General features: G+C 43.7%; 5 protein-coding genes across 6 annotated transcripts; 1 reads left to right on the forward strand and 4 right to left on the reverse strand.

The window, feature by feature from the left end:
* Positions 1-506: 506 nt before the first annotated feature.
* Positions 507-10,190, forward strand: LOC6541698 (vesicular glutamate transporter 1). 2 transcript variants are annotated; one of them, XM_015159787.2, is made up of 9 exons: positions 507-611; positions 1,350-1,574; positions 2,110-2,543; positions 4,942-5,272; positions 5,685-5,921; positions 6,386-7,036; positions 7,089-7,274; positions 7,403-7,618; positions 7,714-10,190. In XM_015159787.2, the coding sequence occupies exons 3-9, from the start codon at positions 2,494-2,496 to the stop codon at positions 7,939-7,941; spliced, it is 1,899 nt and encodes a 632-aa protein (XP_015015273.1). In that variant the 5' UTR covers positions 507-611; positions 1,350-1,574; positions 2,110-2,493; the 3' UTR covers positions 7,942-10,190. The 2 variants fall into 2 exon arrangements, with proteins under 2 accessions (XP_015015273.1, XP_001968410.1); XM_001968374.3 differs by lacking the exon at positions 507-611 and adding an exon at positions 922-1,202.
* A 104-nt stretch (positions 10,191-10,294) lies between these two features.
* On the reverse strand, positions 10,295-15,595 carry LOC6541684 (phospholipase A1 member A). Its single transcript, XM_001968375.3, has 4 exons — positions 15,045-15,595; positions 11,589-12,329; positions 11,315-11,483; positions 10,295-11,249 (listed from the first exon to the last, which is right to left on the reverse strand). The coding sequence occupies exons 1-4, from the start codon at positions 15,136-15,138 to the stop codon at positions 11,144-11,146; spliced, it is 1,110 nt and encodes a 369-aa protein (XP_001968411.2). The 5' UTR covers positions 15,139-15,595; the 3' UTR covers positions 10,295-11,143.
* Positions 15,596-15,698: 103 nt separating this feature from the next.
* LOC6541970 lies at positions 15,699-16,955 on the reverse strand. The gene has a single exon (XM_001968376.3). The coding sequence runs from the start codon at positions 16,884-16,886 to the stop codon at positions 15,765-15,767; it is 1,122 nt and encodes a 373-aa protein (XP_001968412.1). The 5' UTR covers positions 16,887-16,955; the 3' UTR covers positions 15,699-15,764.
* Positions 16,956-17,146: 191 nt separating this feature from the next.
* Positions 17,147-18,294, reverse strand: LOC6541443 (inactive pancreatic lipase-related protein 1). The gene is made up of 3 exons (XM_001968377.2): positions 18,143-18,294; positions 17,319-18,080; positions 17,147-17,258 (listed from the first exon to the last, which is right to left on the reverse strand). The coding sequence occupies exons 1-3, from the start codon at positions 18,292-18,294 to the stop codon at positions 17,147-17,149; spliced, it is 1,026 nt and encodes a 341-aa protein (XP_001968413.2).
* A 526-nt stretch (positions 18,295-18,820) lies between these two features.
* Positions 18,821-20,451, reverse strand: LOC6542175 (pancreatic triacylglycerol lipase). Its single transcript, XM_001968378.3, has 3 exons — positions 20,127-20,451; positions 19,953-20,067; positions 18,821-19,906 (listed from the first exon to the last, which is right to left on the reverse strand). The coding sequence occupies exons 1-3, from the start codon at positions 20,155-20,157 to the stop codon at positions 18,883-18,885; spliced, it is 1,170 nt and encodes a 389-aa protein (XP_001968414.2). The 5' UTR covers positions 20,158-20,451; the 3' UTR covers positions 18,821-18,882.
* Positions 20,452-20,726: the final 275 nt, after the last annotated feature.

Below are 20,726 nucleotides of genomic sequence, written 5' to 3' on the forward strand. Positions count from 1 at the left end.
GTTTGAAGCTGGCCATTCATCGCGATTCATTTGTAAACGCTCATCCATAAATCGGAGCATTTTCCAAAAATTTACCAGGCTTGAAGGTATTCTGAGCCCCCAAGCAGACAGGGGAAAACATTCAAAATGGCTGACATTCTATGAAAAGTCGGCAGAAGGACGCAGGACGTCTGTGTGCCAGGAGGAAAACAATGGAAAATGGCCTGGCAACATGTTAATAGCATTTCACGCACGACTGAGATTCGCATGCCAACCCAGAGGAGGACATTCCCATGTACCAGGACCTCTGATTGGTCCTTTTTGGTCAGGTGGCGTGCCATTCCCCCACAGCAGACCCCAATCTCAACTGCTACAGTTGCCATCCGCCGTCGACCAATGCCGAAGGACGAAGGACTCTCGAAGGATACTCGGGCCTGCGCAGCTGACGTCTGCGTGGCGAGCTTTTCACCACAGCGGGTGCGAACGGGACGGATGCGTTGATTATGCTGCGGAGGAGCATAATCCTCTGGCAGGACATCCATCTGGGCAGACAAGAAAGGCGAATGCGGGCGCTTTTAGTTTCACTTCGTGCGTTGTCCTGCTGAGGCCAAAAAGCGAGCCTGGAGCTGCGGGTATATGGCTGGGAAAATACATCTAAAATATATCAATAAATCACAAAATATAGTTCAAAATATCCGAATAATCGTGTTAATATTGAAAGTGTTTCGAAAAAGTGCTGGCTTGCGGCTGGAAGTTGAGAAATCTACGATTTTCTGACTACGCCTCGTAATACCCTTGAAAAGAAAATCTCGCACATTCCAGTGGTTGAAAATTTCCAGTGTATATACTACGCTCCTCCCACCCCGCCCCCATACCCCTCCCACCGTACATACTCCTGTATGTGATACATTCCAGTCCGAGATGGCAGCTTATGTATGCTGGTTCCGCCGCCACCTGTGCTCCGCCGATCTTTGGCTGGAGGTCCACATCGCGGCTGATTTTGAGTTGGACGTCACACAGTCTTCAGACAGAGTTGGATACGGATCACCATCGTCCTCGTCGTCGTCGCCGGTTCCATAGACAACCTGCCGCCGGTCTCGTGGTCAAACTCTGTCTGGATGTTGTCGTCCCACTTACTGAGTTCTTAATTGGTTTATCCAAAGTTTTAAGTTTTCACTTTAGTTTCATTTTTAATTTTTGCGGGCGAGTGTTGCTCAGAAAATGTGAGACTTTCTATAAAAAAATAAAAACCTATGGATTATTAAAGATAAATTCTAATAGATTACCCACATTAAATATATTCTTAAAAAGAGCCTTCTAATTATATTAAATGACTCCTAATTATAAACCCCTTTTTATCCCATTTGCAGCGTATCGCGTAGTGAATAATCAAGCTATATAATCTGTTATCTGTGTACCTTATTTGTGATATCCTAACCAACAATATAACAAATTAAACGATTTTCGTTGCCTACTAAAAACATAATTTAAGCCAACTTAATCACCAGAAATATCTGTGCTTACGTTACAACTAGAGGCCGATTATATAATCTTGCACCAACTACGAAATGGATTACGTAACTCTGGTGTGGCATGTAAGTAGGCGTTGCGGCCAAAGGTCAAAAGTACAATTTTTTTTGGGGGAGGAGCTTCCACTGGAATCTTTTAGGCATTTCAGTAAAAAACGCCAAAGATGCGTGAATTATTTTTAAATGAGAAATTATTAAAAGTTCCTGATCTTTTCACTATGAAATATATTACTTAAATACTTACAGTGAATGTACTTCCTAATCATAACTCAAAATTCCAATAATTGCAATTAATGTACCTCGGCTAACTCTGTTGATAGAGATTACCCCAACCAAAAGAGGTGTCAAATTTCATGCTCACACCAAATGATGCATAAAAGGCTATCAAAATAGCACACAATGCCAGAAATATTTACAAAATGCTCTCCCGGCTTAGTAGTTACCCCACATCACAACCAGCTCGAAATCCTCTTGAATTTATGAACATAAGCGGCTTACAAGAAATGTGCAAAATGATGAAATTGTACGAGACTTTTGCTTATCAGCAGCAGAACACAAATTGCTGCACCCATTAATAGTCGGGTACAAATCTCTTTTGCAGGCACTGTAAATGAAAATGCACAAACTCGACGAAAATCGAAATTATATGGCGACCAAGTGAAAATCCCCCGCTGAGAGAACGAGCCAACCCGAAAATAGAGTCATCAAATTTGTGCTGGCTTCACGGAAATTAACCGCCGCCGATTCGCCACGCTTATATACACGGCAATCCGCCGTGAAGTAGGCAACAAAATACATTTATGCGCTCAAGTGATAACGGCGCAAAGGCAACGAAGCACAACAGACGCTGACTTGGGCGGAAGGACAGCCGCAGCAGCAGGAGCAGGAGCAGGAGCACGACCTCGACCAGGACTCGGAGATCCGGAGGCAGGGGCGGAGTCAGGACAGGAGTGTGGGCAATCAGGACTACTAGCAGCGCAGCACCATGAAGGGTCTGACGGCGTTTAAGGAGAAGGCGACGGGCGTGTTTGGCGGGTGAGTCGATATGATATGATATGCTCTATAAGCAGCAGCCAGCAGGTTTTGGGAGCCACTTTAGGAGTATATATTTAAGCTTATATATATATATTTTTAAAATATTGCTACGCACTTTTGCTGGCAAGTGTAAACCGATGACGGGTGGCCATATGCCCGAAATGAAATATGATTGCAATCAAACGGAGCTGCGAAAGAACAAAAGGGAGAGTGTTTAATTTAACGCAAGGATGGTCGGTGCTCGTGGTTGGCTGAGCCTGACCATGGCGGGATGATGCAGTGAATATGTACCGATATTGATACGCACTCCTGGCTAGCCGCCGTCGCGAAACTTCGGCACGTGTCGCGCCCCGGAAAGTTGTAAAATTATTGGCATGCTTAACAAGTCATTAGAGGGGCTTGGGGATTCTAAGGACTTTGGACTTCGGACTTTTGGCTTTTCACTGGTGACAACGAACGCTGTGGCATGCGGACGAGCTCACCGGTGCCTCAGGAATTCCGGGCACGTTGGCAGCACGTGTCCGGGAACTTCAACGCAATAAAGTCGTGCCACTGGGACATATGTGTGGTCCTGGTATGCAATTTGATGGGCACACCTCGTCTGATTTCTCAAGGACCTTGGGTGCTAAATTAGAAATTGGAACAATAGGTGGCACAACGCTTTCATTAAGGAATGTGTTGCATACCGACACCGAAGGGCTGCTGCAGCGCTTGAGGCAAATGAAATTGATTTTTACGAGCTGCGAGCCGTTTCCGTTTCCGTTTCCGTTTCGGTTGCCAACAGGACCTGCCGCTGAAGCGCTCGAGTGGCACTCGGCGCGAAGAAATTGAAATGCCTCGTCGGGGGAGTGCTCAAGGAGTTCCTTTATCCTTGCCAGTGAAAACGAAATTAGAATTGCCATTGAAGACGCGGTCGTGTCGCTGACAAGCCCCCGTTTTCCCGCAGCCCCGAGTGCCAGAGCATCTTCATCACAGTTGTCAAGGCAAACAAACTAATACACTCCATACAGCTCTATATATTTATATATAATATATCTGCGAGTGTGCCCCATTTACATCTCTAATGGTCGCGTTTTTGTGGCCACGTTAAAGTCAAAGGCGAATTGTGTGGCGCCAGTTATCCTTAATCTGGGCGGCGCCAAAAAGTCTGCAACATTTTTACTGACAATCAATGCGGAACTTCAGCGCCAAGAATAGTTTGGCGAGTCCTCAAAAAAAGTGGAAGGCAATGCGACGCTGAGATGTTCTTAGTTCAAAACAAAAATGTTGAATAAAAGTAAAAAATTTAAGTGTCAGACTTCTAGATAAGAATCCTTAAAAGGAACGTGGTATTTCTATTCCAAAACTTTAAAGGCCTGTTCTCGCTCATTTTTATTTGACTGATTTTTCAAGCAAGAGCATAAGAGTATAATGCCTTTGAATGTTACCTTAAAATGGTGATCGAATCCTCTTTGTCCTATAACAGACCTAATGATGGGCATAACGCAGTCCCCCTTTGCGAAGGGCATGAAATTGGCATCCGCCTTAAAGTCGGTCAAGGCGCAAGTTGTGCGAAGGACGCAGCTCCTTTTTTTGCTCTTATTCAGGAGGTCCTGCGTGACCAGACGAGGGTAGCTTTGGCGGCAGACAGTTGAGTTATGTGACAGGCGGCGACTTCGAAGACGGCAAAGTTATATCCACTGTAGTGGCTTGTTTTTGGCTGGTGGCTGCTTATTAGTTTGTATTGCGTACTTATGGGGACTTTGTCTGGATATTTATGAAGAAAAATTCCAAATGCCGTAGAGCGTGAGAGGGGCCATATCTCAGTTGATGTGTCACTTATCTCGGGTTAATGGCTTGCTCGGGTGGTTGGGTGGTTTGGTGGCCAGGTCACCCCAGTCATCAGCCCGGATATCAGCTAACACACATCCATCAATCTGGTCGGTGACAAGGTCTTTTAACTGTGTTTAAGCTGGGAAATCAAATCTGGAAATGCGATTGCGTATTCCTACCTGCTCCAATCAACTTTAAATACCCGTAGCCCGGCTATCGGCACTTAATAAAATTGAATTTTATTCCACTCCCAGGACGAAAGTTCTGCCTGCCAGTACTCCCCCAAGTCACCGCAATTCCTCCGGGACCCTTGGGAAAACAGCAACCACCTTCGGTGGGCGAAATCGGAAGGGGGTGGCAGCTGTTGCTGCTAACAAGCCGAAAATATTTGTGTTTTCACGCCCTCTCGTTGACCTGTTGATTTGGCCAGCTATCCGCTCTAATTGGCATGAATTATGCCCCAGGAGAATAAACTACTGGATTGCTTTGCGGAACACTTCTGGACAGATCGTGCTCAGTCCAGTATTTTAGGCCATCTAAATGAAGATACATTTTAATGAGGATCTTGTTTGATTTGCACCCGCAGCCTGAAGCCCAACATGGAGAAGTTCGAGATATCGCAGAGCTATCATGGCGGCCACGGGGGCTACGAGGAGATGGAGGGGGGCGACCGGGAGGGCCGCGGACCGGGCGGCGGCCACGCCTACGACGACGACGACGACCGGCCCGACTCGCCCGCCTCCTTCGAGGAGATCGAGCGTCCGCCGCTCCGCAAGATCGACAAGTACTGCAAGGCGGAGTGTCCTTGCATGCCGGCCCGCTACACCATCGCCACCATGGCCTGCGTGGGATTCATGATCGCCTTCGGCATGAGGTGCAATATGTCGGCGGCCAAGCTCAAAGGGGAGCACAATGGGGTGAGTACTCACTGGGAAGTAATCTGCCACCAATCCGTTTATTTATGTTCAACTTAATTTCTTTATTTTAAATTTGCTAAAATGAAAGTTGTTCCTTAAATTACTTGCGCATTAAAGTCCTTGTCGGCATCAAATGAGCATTCATAAATTCTGGAGAGGAGGTATCAATAAAATTCGCTTCATTTGACGAGAAGCTGTTGTCAATTAGGGTGTGTGTGTGTGTGTGTGTGGGTGGATGTGACTCAAAAGTCATACGTACACAAAAGACACGCCCCCACACAGACCCATCATAGAAACCCATTTGAAACCCTGAATCCGGCTTGACGCTCGTTAATAAATGCCTGGAGCGGTTTTTAATGATTGTTGAGCTGGCGTCACTCACTCCGTGAAATGTGTTTCTCGATTTTTGCAGACTGTTTTCATGAACTGGACGGTCGCCGTGGAGAGCCATGTGGACTCGTCCTTCTTCTGGGGCTATCTGGTGACGCAGATTCCCGGCGGCTTCATCGCCTCCAAGTTCCCGGCCAACAAGATATTCGGTCTGTCCATCGTGAGCTCCGCCACGCTGCATCTCTTCGTGCCATTCGCCATGACCCTGATGCACGGTCATGTGGTGATTTGCGTGAGGGTCCTGCAAGGACTCTTCGAGGTATGTAGCCCAACCAACCTAACAACTTGCCCAATTCGATTTTGCCACAGATCAAAGCCGGGGATTACGGCTGCGTGATGTTGCGAAAATGGGGAGGGTTAGATTTTGCTTTATGATAAAGCAAATATGTGAAATGGAAACATGTCCTAAGCCCTCAATGGGATGGGGTCCTGGCAGGGCAGGGGAAAAATAACAAAAGCATTTATTTTAATGCGATTTCTTTGTGCCAAGGACTGGGGAGTATGTCATTTTTCTTCGTCTTGGAAGGGAACGTTTGATACTTAAAGGATGTTTCTTTACTACTATATTTGAGATTTATCTTTTTAGTAGAGATTCCGTAACATTCAAGTTTTATAATTTGAAAAAGCACATATCCTATAAAAACTGCTTTATAGTTAGAGACTGCCTGCATAAGTCATTATTTGACTCATTGGAATAATCCATATCCTTCACCACATCCCTAGGGCGTTACCTATCCAGCTTGCCATGGTATCTGGCGCTTCTGGGCGCCGCCCATGGAACGCTCCCGACTGGCGACGCTGGCCTTTTCCGGTTCCTATGCGGGCGTGGTGGTGGGACTACCGCTCTCCGGACTTCTGGCCGATGCCGTGGGCTACCAGGCGCCGTTCTACGCCTACGGGGTGTTCGGCATCATATGGTACATGTTCTGGATATGGTTGTGCTTCGAGAATCCGCGCAAGCATCCGGCCATCAGCATACCCGAGCTGAAGTACATCGAGAAATCGCTCGGGGAGTCGGCTCATCCGACGATGCCATCCCTGAAGACGACTCCATGGCGAGAGATGATGCGTTCGATGCCGGTGTACGCCATCATTGTGGCGAACTTCTGCCGCTCCTGGAACTTCTACCTCCTGGTGCTGTTCCAGTCCTCGTTCCTCAAGCACAAGTTCGGTTTTAAGGTGGAGGAGGCGGGCTTCGTGGGCTCCCTGCCCCACTTGATCATGACCACGATAGTTCCATTTGGCGGCATGTTGGCGGATCACCTGCGGAAGAATGGAATCCTGTCCACCACCAATGTGCGAAAGCTCTTCAATTGCGGCGGCTTCGGCATGGAAGGCCTGTTTTTCCTATTCGTGGCACATTCCTCAACGGCGGTAAGCCATGAACAAATTTCATTTTTCTCCTTCACTTACTTTCTTTTTTCAGACGGGTGCCATGTTTGCTCTGACCTGCGGCGTGGCCTTCAGTGGCTTTGCTATATCCGGTTATAATGTCAATCACCTGGATATTGCTCCTCGTTATGCCAGTATATTGATGGGTCTTTCGAATGGAATTGGCACTCTGGCCGGCATCATTGTGCCCTATGCCCTTGATGGTCTCATCCAGGCTAATGTAAGTTTGGATTCATAGATACGTGTATATAAATGTTAGAAATATGTTTTAGATGCAAGGTGGTTCCTGTAGCTAATACACTTGTTTAGTATCTTATATCTATGTATAAATATATTCTAATGTTTCAGCCCACCGGTTGCTGGACCACTGTCTTCACCCTGGCCGCATGTGTTCACTTGGTTGGCTGCACTTTCTACGGCGTTTTTGCCTCCGGAGAGCTGCAGCCGTGGGCGGAACCTCCGGCCGAGGAGCAAAAGGTGTGGGCTCCACCACCAGGTGCCATTACCAACACGGATCCTAGCCAGGCGGGCATGCTGGGCGACTACATGAAGGAAACCTCATTTGTAAGTCTACAATTTTGATATATTTATATATTTTTACTATTCCTATCAATCCAGCAACTAAATTCGAAGCGTTTTTGTATCTTTTTCTCGAATAGGGTGCCCCCGAGTACACTGAACAGAGCCAAATGCAGCAGTCGAATGCCATTAGCTACGGCGCCACAGGACACGTGGCCAACAATCCCTTCGCCATGGCCAGCAGTGCTCCGCCCATTGCGGAGGAGGATGTCCCACCGTCCTACGGGGATGTCACCAATCCTGGCCAGTATGGATACACGCAAGGACAAATGCCGTCCTACGATCCGCAGGGATACCAGCAGCAGTAATGGGTTCGCCAAAGGTCACTGATATATATCATAGCTTTTAGTTGTAGTCGGAAATCGTTTGACGTTTATTGTTTGTTCTTGGTGTGCCGTTCAAGTTTTCCCCCATTCTCTCTATTTGTTGGGTTCCATGGATGGAGGACCCTTCCAGGAGCTACCATAAACATATAAATGTATAACTAAAGAGTAACGAATTTGTCAGCGAATAAGGGGATTCCACATGCCACACTAACACAATGAAACTATGTACCTAACAGAGAAACTACATATGCATACACAGCAATACCGATAACCACTACCAATACCATTAGCCCACATAGACCCAAACTGGCCTAATCGATCTATAAAGCATATAACTATTAGGGTCTCGCTTACGCGAATTTCTATTTACAAGCTCTGAAAATCGAAACTGCAACACAAGATAGGGAAAGAACTGGAAATATATACTCAACACTTGTGTATATCATAAATCACATAATCCAAACAAAGCCTATGATAATTATATTTATATCGGTATAATCGTATATACATATATAGCCAAAGATTGTTGTTGAACTGCAAACTGCAAGTTTTATTACCGTTGATGATATTACAAGTATCTTCTGTGTAAAGAGAACATTTTAATCAAACCCAAGCAATTGTTGATGTTCGGCACGAATGATAACCATAAAAGGAACTAGCTAATCAAAAGTCATAAGAATACTCTGTTAACTAATTACTGTTTATGTTTGATATTATTTATTTCATTGATATTAACGCACCGTATGCTTTTGTGTTAAAATAACATGAGCAAGGCATGATATAGGTACTAAAAATAATACTTAAGTAGATAGCCGTAGGCGCATATAACCTCAGACTTGGTCTTCATATGCTCACTACCACTAAATAATATTAAGCGGAAGGATTACTTCAAATAAATATTTAAAAGGGTTCGGTTTCTTCAGTGTTTTTTCCAAAAAACTATTATACGAATTAATTTATACTAACGACGTAATCAGTTATTTTCAATGCAATTTTTATTTACTTCTACTAATTATCATTAATACTTTTGTAAGCCTAAGTAAATTTAAAGTAAAATGATTACTATATAAGACGTATTAAATCTCTCTAAAGTAATAAATTTAACCAATTTCGAAACATGTAGTAGATTGTAAATAAATTGTTTTACGTAATTTAAACCTTTTTGTAACATTATTCTGCACAACTTTGATTTTAAAGCACAAATTTAAATTACAAAATGCACTATTGTTTTTTGTTGTTTATTAGTTAAAGCACCACTTGTTAATTTAAAGTTGTTAAATTTTAATTACTGTTTAGTTAAAGTTTTCAACTACTGCCGCAAATACATATTTAGACGAACTTACTTTCGCATTGTACCATTGAATATGCAAATTTACACAAATTATTTCTAGTCGTCTGTATATTACCCGATCGTATTAAGCTAGCCACAAGTATTATAAATAGCTATATAAAGGTAATTTAAATTATTCACATTTAAATCACTATGTATTAAAAACGTGAACATTTTCTAACTAAAAGAGTCAATTCTAATACCGTAATTTGTACAGCGCAGCGAATAAATAATCACACAGATACTCGTATAGCCACTTAAAAATAGCTATTATATATTACAATTTTAAATGTTATTGGATCAAAGTTCCAATTGAAGAAAACAATACTGCTTGTGTAAGCGACAATACCTAGTGAAGTAAGCCTAGTTAATAGTTAAAACATTTACTTTGGTCTATCATTTATATTTACTTACCATTATGTTTCGATTTTAGGCTCAAATTTTTAAACTAATGCTCATGCAGGCAATTTAAAATGTTGGCCATTGGGGCGTATGTGTAATATTAGGATAGTGTAAAATCCATTCTGTATATAAAACCGATTCTTCAATTGAGTATGGCTCTTTTAACCTGGAGACTATAACAATAGAGATTTCGATTTGATTTCCCTTTTTTTTTTTTTTGAGAGATACTCAAGCTCTCGGGGCTGTGTGGACAATAATAACATAAATATGTTAACCAGAAAGCCACGTTTAAACTTTTGCTTGCTAAGATATAAAAAAGTAATGAAAATCACTTGACATAACAGTTTGTAAATAAAGCGTATCTCGCAGTCGAATGCCATCATTAAATGCTTTTGTGAGTAATTTAAGTGTACATACAGCCAAGTCGAACCGAAGCATAACTTAAACCTAAACGAGCGCAACTTTAATAGTCTTACACTATCAGTTTTGGCCATAACCAGTCACAAAAGAACAGGTCGCATCTAGGGTATTTTAACTTCTAGCCAAACATTAATGTTGTGCATGAAGATAAGTGGAAAGCGCGAAGGATATGCATATACTTTCATACAGAAATATAGGCGCACAATACCAGATATATGCTATTAAAATAAATCATAACTATCTTCTAATCATTAATCAAATGACAAAGGAGTTGCCGAATCGCCTCCACAGAGTCTTCTGAATATTTAAAAGATGTAGAATGATATTACCGCTATACTTAAACCGTGTATATAATTAGTAACAAAATATTCTTTGTGTTCACTGAGAGTTCTGTATACACAATATAAAATATTGAATCAAAATTATGAATATTAAACGCAATCGGAGATCCCTTTTCTGGCAACACCCGCCCATGTTGTTTAATTTGTATGGTAGCTAAACCAAATTAAAATAATACTTATATATTTCAGTGTATGGTCATTAAAAAAAACAAAACAAATATTTAAAAGCATAACCGAATAAAGAAGAGTTAAAACCCCTATTCATTTAAAAACAGAATAAATCTACCAATCTTCACCAATAACACTTGAATTTCGTTACCAAAAGAAAAGATATAATGTCCTTGCATGAGAATACTAATGAATACCATAATGAAGGTCATTAAACCACAACAAAATTAAGCCTAATGAAATGTATTTGGAATTCAATAAAACGAACATGTTAAAATTATGCCAAACAAATTAGTTTTTTATTCCACATCAACTTTCGGCATAAGACTTAACTATTTTTTTGTATAAGTCCCAACGAAAAATGGCTGCTTTTAGAACTAATAACAAAAATATGAAATAAATAGGTATCAGTTAGGAAACAAGCTAAAATCACATGAGTGCTACGGTGCAAAAGATGCATAAATTGAGGCGCTTTTCCAATCGATTCAAATACACATTTTACGATTCGCCATGTCGAACAGCATTATCTCCGTACTCCCTGGTACTCCCCATTGGATCGTCCTTTTCCCGGAAATCCGCGAGCAAACGGCGCCTTGGCATTGGTGGTCACATAATAGTTTCCTCGTGCTCTGCAGAAAGTTAATGAATATTTATAATAATATTTAGGGGAATGTGTGTCAAAAGTGTTACTAACTTGTGTGAACAGTGTTCGCCCATTAGCACATACTCCGAGTCCTTGGGCTCGCACCAACCAATTAGGTAGGAGAACAAGTTGGGACAAGGACCCGCATAGAATCCCCGTGCTGTCGTTATGGATTCAATAAAGTACGGCGTGACTTTTGTGTGATCACAAGCCAACGTTTCTGGGGGATAAGGATAGTAAGTAATAATAGTAATATTATAATATTATTTAATTCGTGTTACACTTTTGAAATGATTTCATTTTAGTACAATAAAATTTTACTCACGAAACAGGGTTGCCGATCCCACACAAGCTGGTTGCCTGGTGCCTCCGTTCACATAGAAGTCCGCATGACCACTGGAGTGCCACTGCCCCAGGATGCCAGCTCCGGTGTGCAGGACATCCACAAAGTGGGCGTCCGTTGTATCCAGATCCCTGGAGTTGTTGGCCCCGGCATAGAAGAATATCGTTGGATCCAGGGCGGTGATCCTGCCCAGCTTGCCCTCCTCCGGCTTCAAATAGTTGGCCACCAGACCGGCGATGTGGGCACCCACACTGTATCCAATAAAGTGCAGGTCGTCCGGCTGGACGCCACGAGGATGTCGGGCGAGGTATTTGACCAGCTGGGAGATACACAGGCTGCCGAACCGAGGAGCCCAGTCCATCTGACTCAGACAGGGTTCCTTAACGGCATCCGCGTAGTCCACTATGATGATGTTGTACTCGCCCACACTGAAGTAGGCCTCCCGCAGATCCGGACTGGGACTCAGAGTTCTGCCGCCCCCGAAGCCATGGATTATGATCTTGGTGGGATGGCGTGGATTGAAGTGGGTGTAGTACAGGGCGTTCGGATCCAGGACATCAATGAACTCCGGCTGCTCCTGGGTGCGTCTCGTGTACAGATAGAACTGGATCTTCGGATGAGGACAGCGGTACGGCTTTTGCAGGCAAGAATCCGTCACATAGACCTGGGTTTGGTTTTGGCCAGCCGCCACGGCCGCTGCCACCACTCCCGCATTTTGAGCAGCTGTACGGAGGATGTGAGAAACAAGATACAAGATCTTAGTTGACAAACTTGTTTCGCTCTGCGAGATATTACATTTAATTACATAAGCCGCTGGCAGCGACATTGAATGCTTGCAATTTGGCACGCCGCAAATGTCATGCGATTGCTGTTGCAGTTGCAGTTGCAGCAGCAACATTCGGTCGCAGAAAGTAAAAGTCAGACCCAAACGGAAGTGACGCTATTTTCTGTGGCCTCCTGCTCTTTGTTTGCGATTTGCCACCAACGACTGGGTTTATTTTTGACAAAACGCGCTGCTCATGATATAACTGGAGCTGGATGTGGAATGAGTATGCGTAATTTATCCATCCGACTCATGGGGGAAGGAGATCGACTTATCTGACACTTGGCTCGTTGCCTGCGAACAGATATGCGCCAAGTGGTTCGGATTCGCAATTGTGATGGGTGGCTTCACATGTGCGGTTAGGCTGCCTGGATTTTCCACTAAAGTATTGTGTATTATGCGCATCTATGATTTTCACAGTCAATTTAGTTATCTTTAAATTAAGCTAACTAGCTACAAAATGTAACAGATATTGTTCACCCAAACTGGTTATTTAGGACCACGTAATAATTGTACTGCACTTCAAAGTTCTTTACGAGAGTGCCAAATGAATGGCGAACTGTAATGAAATAAATCAAACAAGTACTGATATTTTTGAACGGCCTTTAGCTAGCTCCAACTATTTTTCCTGTCCGCGGTGTTGAGCTCACCGCATGCGTAAAAAACCTAAGTGCGCTTTGAATCTAAATGGCCAAATTAAAAATCTAACGCATCAGGCCTGAGAATCGGCCTTCAACTGGCTCAGTTGGTGGCGCCAAAATGTTGACTAGCAATTGGCCCACTTGTGGTTGGGGTTAGCTTGTGGTTAGCCGATAACCGAAAGTCATGCAACCGGTCTATGAAACTATTGCAGATGCTGACTCTTGCCGGTTGGGTGGCCACTGGAAATACCCGAAGACATCAGCTGCCTTATAGGGCATACACATACATATATATACCCCAGCGACACAGTGAACACGGCTTGTTTCACTCTCATTGCCATGACGAGTGTTTGTTAGACCAGCAGCTGGTTGAATTAATCATGCAACAAGCGTCTTTTTACATCACAGAAGGCAGCATAACGCCTCTCAACCGCCCACCGATATCCGCGATACAGGCAGAGATAATTATATGCTATAAATGCAGTCATTCATACTCAACCAATTCCTGTTTTTTTGTGCCCTAACGTAGGACCCTAACCAACATCCTTTTCTTTCTCTGTAGCCATATCAGCTTCCACCCGCACTCCACCTTCTCCCCACTTAGCAATGGGCTGTGGTCGCGGTCATGCCTCAATTGTCTTGAGCTTTTCTGCTGTTTTCATTGGTTTTTCACAATCGTTTATCTCGGACTTCGTGAGCTGCTTTTCCCATCTTATGTAAGTCCACCTCCTCCCCTTTTCTATTTTCTTTTCCATTCGGGCATTACGCACGCCAATTAAATGACTTTTTTGGGTTTGTTTATATTTTTTGGCGGGAAAACTGTATGGGGAAATTTTGGGAGCGTACTGGCCGGAAAACACTGTCCAACTAACACAAATCAGGCCCGAAACGGAAGCAGTCGAATGCGGAAGGAGAAAAGAGAGTTGGACGCGAAACACGAAATACTCATCGCCTGCTAAGTGAAAGATGATTTTGGGTTGTCTCGCTTTTGACTTTGTTTATTTGTTTATTTGTGGGTTTTTGTGTTTTTGTGTTTTTATTTGCCATGACTCATGGGCATTGTTTGGCTTTGGCTTGGTTTTTACGTTAGGTGTTATTGGCCAATTGACTTCGAATCGATATCGAGATTTGTGTGTCACAACCTTAAGGCTTTGAAGTGCTGGCAAAGTATATTGCATGGCTTGGTTGTTAATTGGATAATCATGTGGGCACAGTTCTTAAAATATTTCTTCATCACAGGCTGCAATATAAAATTAACTGCTACGAGATTTCAACATATAATTGACCTGCTTTAAGACTATAATTGCTCGGATTTCCTTGGGTTCATTAACCAGCAATCTGGCCTAATGACAGTCCTCTCCAAAGGCTGTTATTCTATATCATCTGACGGCCGTGACCCTCTGAATTCAAATCTTGACACGCAGCCCGGCAATGCGTATACGCCCTGTATGACACCTCCGACAGCGGCAATAAAATGCCAGGCCCTAAATAAGTTTCAAAAGCTACAAAGAGTGTCAAGGTGCAGGGACAGAAAAATATGAATGCATAAGGTGCATAAAATTTTAGAGATTTCGGGGCGGACTTAATCGGTAGTCGGGTCAATTAATTAACTCGGCTACGTGAGATTACAAAAGTCACACCATGACAAGGCAGCAGTTTTGTGTGGGATGAGCCCCGTGAAGTATTTGGTACTCGAAGATAGGCCTTTCAAGATATTAAAATTGTTGTTGACCAAGATATGAGGCAAGGTCGCAATCGGGAGAAGAAAATGCTGGTAAACATTGTGCAACTAGTTAAAAATGAAATTTAAAACGACGCCAATTTGAAGTGTCAACAGAAACAAAAACAGCAGACACAATGACAGGGCCAAGCGAAAGATATTGGGAAGAAATAAGTGCCAGCCAGGGCGAAAGTAAAAGTTTAACTTAAATTTGTGTCTTTATGGTTTTTTCTTTTAGCACAACATATACGAACCGGCGAATTCCAGGCGAACGAGTGAAAAACTCATGCAGAGCAGCTGCAGCCAAAAGTCTGCACGTATTGGTTTCCTCACACACTGTAACCACATGCTTTTCCTTTTTCGGCTTTTATGTTTTGCAAATTCACGCTACTTTTAATTTCAACTGCAGTTACAAGAGCTATTATATAACCGGGTTGTGTTTAGCGGAATCTCTGATCTCTTCTGGGCTTTGGGTCAAGGCCTGCTCGTTGACCGGCGACTCAACTGTCTCAAAGTGCAAACTCTTTCTTGGGCACCAGCTCGAGAGCTGGTCATTGGACTCGATTTCGATTTCAGTGCACAGCAAGACGACGGCAAAGCTGGCGAGGCATAATTCCGGCTGCCCCTGCGCAGAAATTGATTCAGTTTTGTGTTTTACCACAAGTCTTTTACTACTGCGGGCACGCGCGGTATCACAAAGAGATTGGCCACCAATCGATCTTGGCTTTCACCGCCCGAAGTTCGCGTACACGTGCAATTTGATTGCGCTCCGGCGAGCCACTGACTGTCGAGTTCGTGTCCGAAGTCTTTCGTTTTTGGGCTGCCCAAAAGTTTGCGTCGGCGCGCAAAAGCTCGCTTTACGCGAAAAGCTTTCAACTTCGTTTTGGTATTTAAATACGACTGAAAAGTATTTTCAACGGTTTTATATATCTATATTCGCAGCGTACAAAACTAATACATATAACGCGTCTATCTTATGTATTTGCACATGTCATTCCCTGGCTGAATTCCACAGGCAGATGCCACGTTATATACTTTATCTTGCTGCAATGGTGCTCAATGTAGTCCTTGGATTCGACGTCAATGTAAGCCATGAGCTCAAAGTTGGTGGAATCCCGAAAGATTACCTTAGAATCATATGTATCTGAGCAAGGATCCAAAGGAGTCTTCCTCATCACGCACCATTTCCCGGTGTCAAGGCCGCAGTTTTGGTTTTCAAATATGTGGAACACACTGCAGAGCGACCTTTCCACGACCATTGGTACAACAAATGTGCACCGCACCAGCTCAAAATGTCTGATGAAAGACATGCATCTGTAAGGTGGACACATGGGTTGTGCTGCCCGGAGAAGCCATTCACTGGAGTCAGTGTCCTCGGCAACGAGTAGCAAAGAGCAGTCGAATTCAGCTACCGGAGTACATTGGCTGAAGCTCAGTGAGGCGACGTCCTGTGTGGTATGGAATGCTTCAGCCAGGAACTCCAAGATACAATTGAAATCACATTCGCCGGGGCACTCTTCATTGGTGATTACTACACCAAATCGGCGATCTTCGGGCATTACCCTAGCGTACGGAGGACGATTATCCTCGCAGCATTTGATTTCGCATGGGTCCTCGGAAACACAGCTATTCGCGTCGCTTTTAGGACAGTAGGAGGGCCCAGAGCTCTGGGGTGCCATAAAGGAGCTTCTCGTACTAGAGAGGCCATTGATACTTGGCTCTGAACTAGCGGAACTTGAGCACCCACCGCCCAACGCGACGATCTGCGGCCCAACCTCATTGGGCACCTCCATGTCCACATCCTTCAGCACTGACCGGCAGCGTCGATCGAAATTATCCAAAAACTGGATACGACCAAAAAGCGCATCATCGTGATAAGCCAAGAGATCAGCCTTACATTTCTTCGCCACCTTCCACAAGAGGTATTCGTCTTTGAGGACCGTATCAAAAAACATAATTTTTTGATCTTCCACTGGAATTTTGGTGTGCTTCCTCAACACAAGTTTTAAATCAGAAATTTTGTAGTCTTCTTTAATACGTACTACGGCGGCCTGCCGATACTCCCGATTGCTTTTTATAAAAAGTTGTACAAACATTGTTGAAAAAGTAAAGATAATAGGAAAGGTGTTTATCGAAAGAGATCGAAACTTATACTGAGCAGTAATCCAATTCGACAATGTACAAAGGTTTGATGTGTCACAGTTAGCCTACTTTGTTCAATATTTGTACAATTTTACATGCATGCTGTGGCTTTTTAACAAACCAAGTATTTCGAGTTCTAGTTTAAAGAAATGCAATGCCATTAAGTGCATACAAAAGTATATATAATAATTCTCTCAAGCAGTACTTATAATAATTAAATTTCCGTGAAATTGCGAAGTTCCGAAACTTCAAACTCGACTTCAACAAGAGGTCCTTTGGCAAAAGGAGCAACCTCGTTGGTGGTGAGAAAGTACGAGCCCGAGGCACTGAAAATTTAAAAGGTTATCTCATAAAATAATATCACAAATCAATTGGCAAAATTGTACTCTTCTGCGACGAAGTAACCCATTTGGGTATTGGGCATGTTGGAGTAGTGGCTGCACCGCTGCGAGAAGAAATCGAACCATCCGCCGCATTGCTGGGCCCAAAAACCTCTTCTCGATGTTATCGACTCGCCGTAGTATACGGCTGCCCGGTAATGATTACAGTTGTAGAATCTCCAGTTGCTGATGTAGCTGCACCCCCGTTGATTTAGCTGGTCGAGATTGGGGTAGAAGTCTGCATGACCCATTGGCGGCAGCATGGAAAAGAAGAACGGATCGGTGTGTATGATGTCCACAAAGTCGGCGTCACTGGCATCCAGCTTTTGCTGCATCGAGGGCTGCATCATGAAGCCAGGACCCGCAGGATCTAGTCCAGTAATCCTAGCCAGAGGTTGGCTCACGTAGTTAGCCACCATTCCAGCCACTTGGGCTCCCAAGCTGAAGCCTATCAAGTGAATATCCTCTCGTCTGCTGATGCCAGCTGAGATTAGATTATTTATCATCTGGGCCAGGCACTCAGAGACAATTGGTGCATTATTCACGGCCCAAGGATAATAACATGGCCAGCGCACCAATGTCCCATAGTCCACCGATATCACATTTACAGGCTGAGTTTGGAGCAGCACATCCCTAACTTCCAAATTTGGAGTCAAGTTCCTGCTTCCAACAAATCCATGGATGAGTATCTTTAGTGGCAGACGCGGCTCGAAGAAATCCTTTTGCGGGTTCAAAGGATCTAATTGTTTGGGATCGTAGCGTGTTTGGCTGGAAAGTAATCAAAACTTAATCCAGATAATGTTAACTTGTATATTTATTATTGTTATCACTTGGTGTAAAGCCAAAACGAAACTCGTGAATTGGGACACTTTTGCTCGCCGAAGACACAGAACTCCGGCAGCCAGCCACGCGTACGATTTTCTCCTTCGCAGAAACCGGAGATTATTGTTAAAAGCAGGATCAGTGCGCTGTATTTGCTCATGACTAAAGTCTAAACTGCTCTAAGCTCGTATTCTAGCGCAAATTCTATTAAATTTGCACGGCCTAGCATTGAAAATGGCATACAATATGAGGGCGCATTCAAAAAGACCAACAATACTGGCAGGTGATAAAAAGTCAAGGCTGCCGATGGTGGGTGAGACTCGGCAGGTCAAGGTCGCTGCGGGTGGGTTGGGTGTTAGAAACTGGCAATATAAATAACGTAGTGGAGCAGCGGAGAACATAAAATGGATTTGTTAAGGAAGCTTTCTGTAACTGATAATTTGAAAAATTATTCATTTCAGCAACTAACTATTTATCGTTTTTATCTATAATTTAAAATTGCATTTAAGCCAATTATTTGAGCCAAAACTATTTATTGTTTTAATATATTATTTAAAAATGTACTTAAGCTAATTTGGGAAATCCAATATTTATCAAATTATCAGTTACAGAAAACTTCCTAAACAAATCCATTTATTTTTATTGCCAGTTTCTAACACCCCACCCGCAGCAACCAAGGGATTTTTGTCATATTTCTTTATTTACATCATTTTAAATGCATTCATATATTACATTTTACATAAATTACCTACTTAATCAAATTTTTGGACAAAGGTTCATCTTCCGCCCGATGGGTCCAGTTCAACTGCTTATCCAAATCGGCTTTATCCATATTGACAACCACTTTCACTTTATCCAACTCGAGGAACGCCTCCAACAACTGGGGCTCGTAGCCATTGGCGATTTCATTGTGTTTGAAATTCAAATGGAACTTGGCCAGGGTCTGTCTATTGTCCACATCCGGCATTTTTCCGAGGGCAAAGGGCGACTTACCTGCGGTCTGGAGGAAGTACGAGCCCCTCAACTCATTCGAAACGCGATAGCCCATTAGAGATTGAGCTCCTGTTGTTGGACAAAGTGCAAGGAGTTGGACCAACCAACTGGTACATTGCCGTCCCCAGAAACCCACAGTGGAATTGATGGACTCGGCGTAGAAGCGAGGAGCCCTCTCGTGATTGCAGCTACCAGGATCTTGCATGTTCTCCTCCATGCAGCCAGGTTGTTTGACTCCAAAGTTTGGATAGAAGTCCACATGACCAGCGGAGCGCAGATATCCGCGACCGAAAGCATCTGTGTGGATGACGTCCACGAAATCGGCATCTCCTTGGTCTAATCTTCTCGAATCTGGTCCCAAGATGAAGAGGGGCTTCGCAGGATCCAGACCAGTGATCCTCTTCAGCTTTCTCTTCACATAGTTGGCCGTCTGCCCCGCCACCTGTCCACCCAAACTGAAGCCTATCAGGTGGATTTGGTCGTTTGCGACGATTGCCCGATCCACCAGGTTATTGATCAACTGGGCCAGGCATCGACTCACTAGGGGAAGATTCTGAACAGCCTGAATGTAGCAGGGATATGCCACAAGTGGTCCATAGTCAATGGAGATCACGTACACATCTTCGTGATCGAGGAGCACGGGACGGATGTAGGAGTTGGGAGCAAAGTCACGGTAGCCTGTGTAGCCATGGATAAGTATCTTCAAAGGACGTGGCGGTTGGAAGTCCCACGGATTGAGGTCAAGGGGATTCAGCAGTTTGGGGTTTTCTCGGGTGGAACTGTGGAAAAAGTTATTATATATTATTTAATTATCTGCGTACCTACTTCGAGTACAGCCAGAAGGATACGTTTTTATTGGGACATTCTCCCGTAACAACTTGGCAGGCTGGATCAAAAAGGCCCACTATCGGGTTGGCACTGGCACTTCCCCAAATGAATGCTGTTCAGGTAGACACAATGTAATAGATTTGCTGTATGGCTTCGTTTTGGATAACTTACCCAGCAAAGGGAGCCACACCGTTGACTTCATGTCCCATATACTCGTACTTCTAATGCCGTGTATAAACTGGGTTCCGGGCAACAAGAGCGGTTGCTATTTAAATGGAGCAGGTATCGCAGCCGGCGATCTTTCTATTGGTAACTGATTGAGTCGGTGGCATACATATGTAAGCACCCACACAGAGGCATATGGTGGTGTCCAATGGTGGGCTCCAAAACCTATTGGTGTCAAACGATAATGAAAGTGTTTGAAGTTCGCGTTGTTGGCGGGGCTGTTGTGTTGGGAAAAGCAATGCGAACGAGTGATTTAGTAGGCTAATATCAAGGGGCTATAAGTAAATATTTTGAATCGCTATAATAGCCGAGCATTTAAGGCATAAAATCAGATTTTCCACACGTGTTTGGTTCCAATCAGTTAGTTTTGAGCCGATATGGGTGAAACAAACAATACTTTGCTTAAAAGTGTAAATCCGCCTGGTTTCATTGGCATTTTCACGGTTGAACTGTTGTCTGATTTAGTGAAAGTAATGTATTAACTAATCCGTAGCGCTTACAACAAAACATAATCAATAAAGCAGCTAGTTGGTTAATTAGCTTGGT

Source organism: Drosophila erecta, unplaced genomic scaffold, assembly GCF_003286155.1.
Source record: "Drosophila erecta strain 14021-0224.00,06,07 unplaced genomic scaffold, DereRS2 tig00000055-arrow-pilon, whole genome shotgun sequence".
Lineage (NCBI taxonomy): Eukaryota > Metazoa > Arthropoda > Insecta > Diptera > Drosophilidae > Drosophila > Drosophila erecta.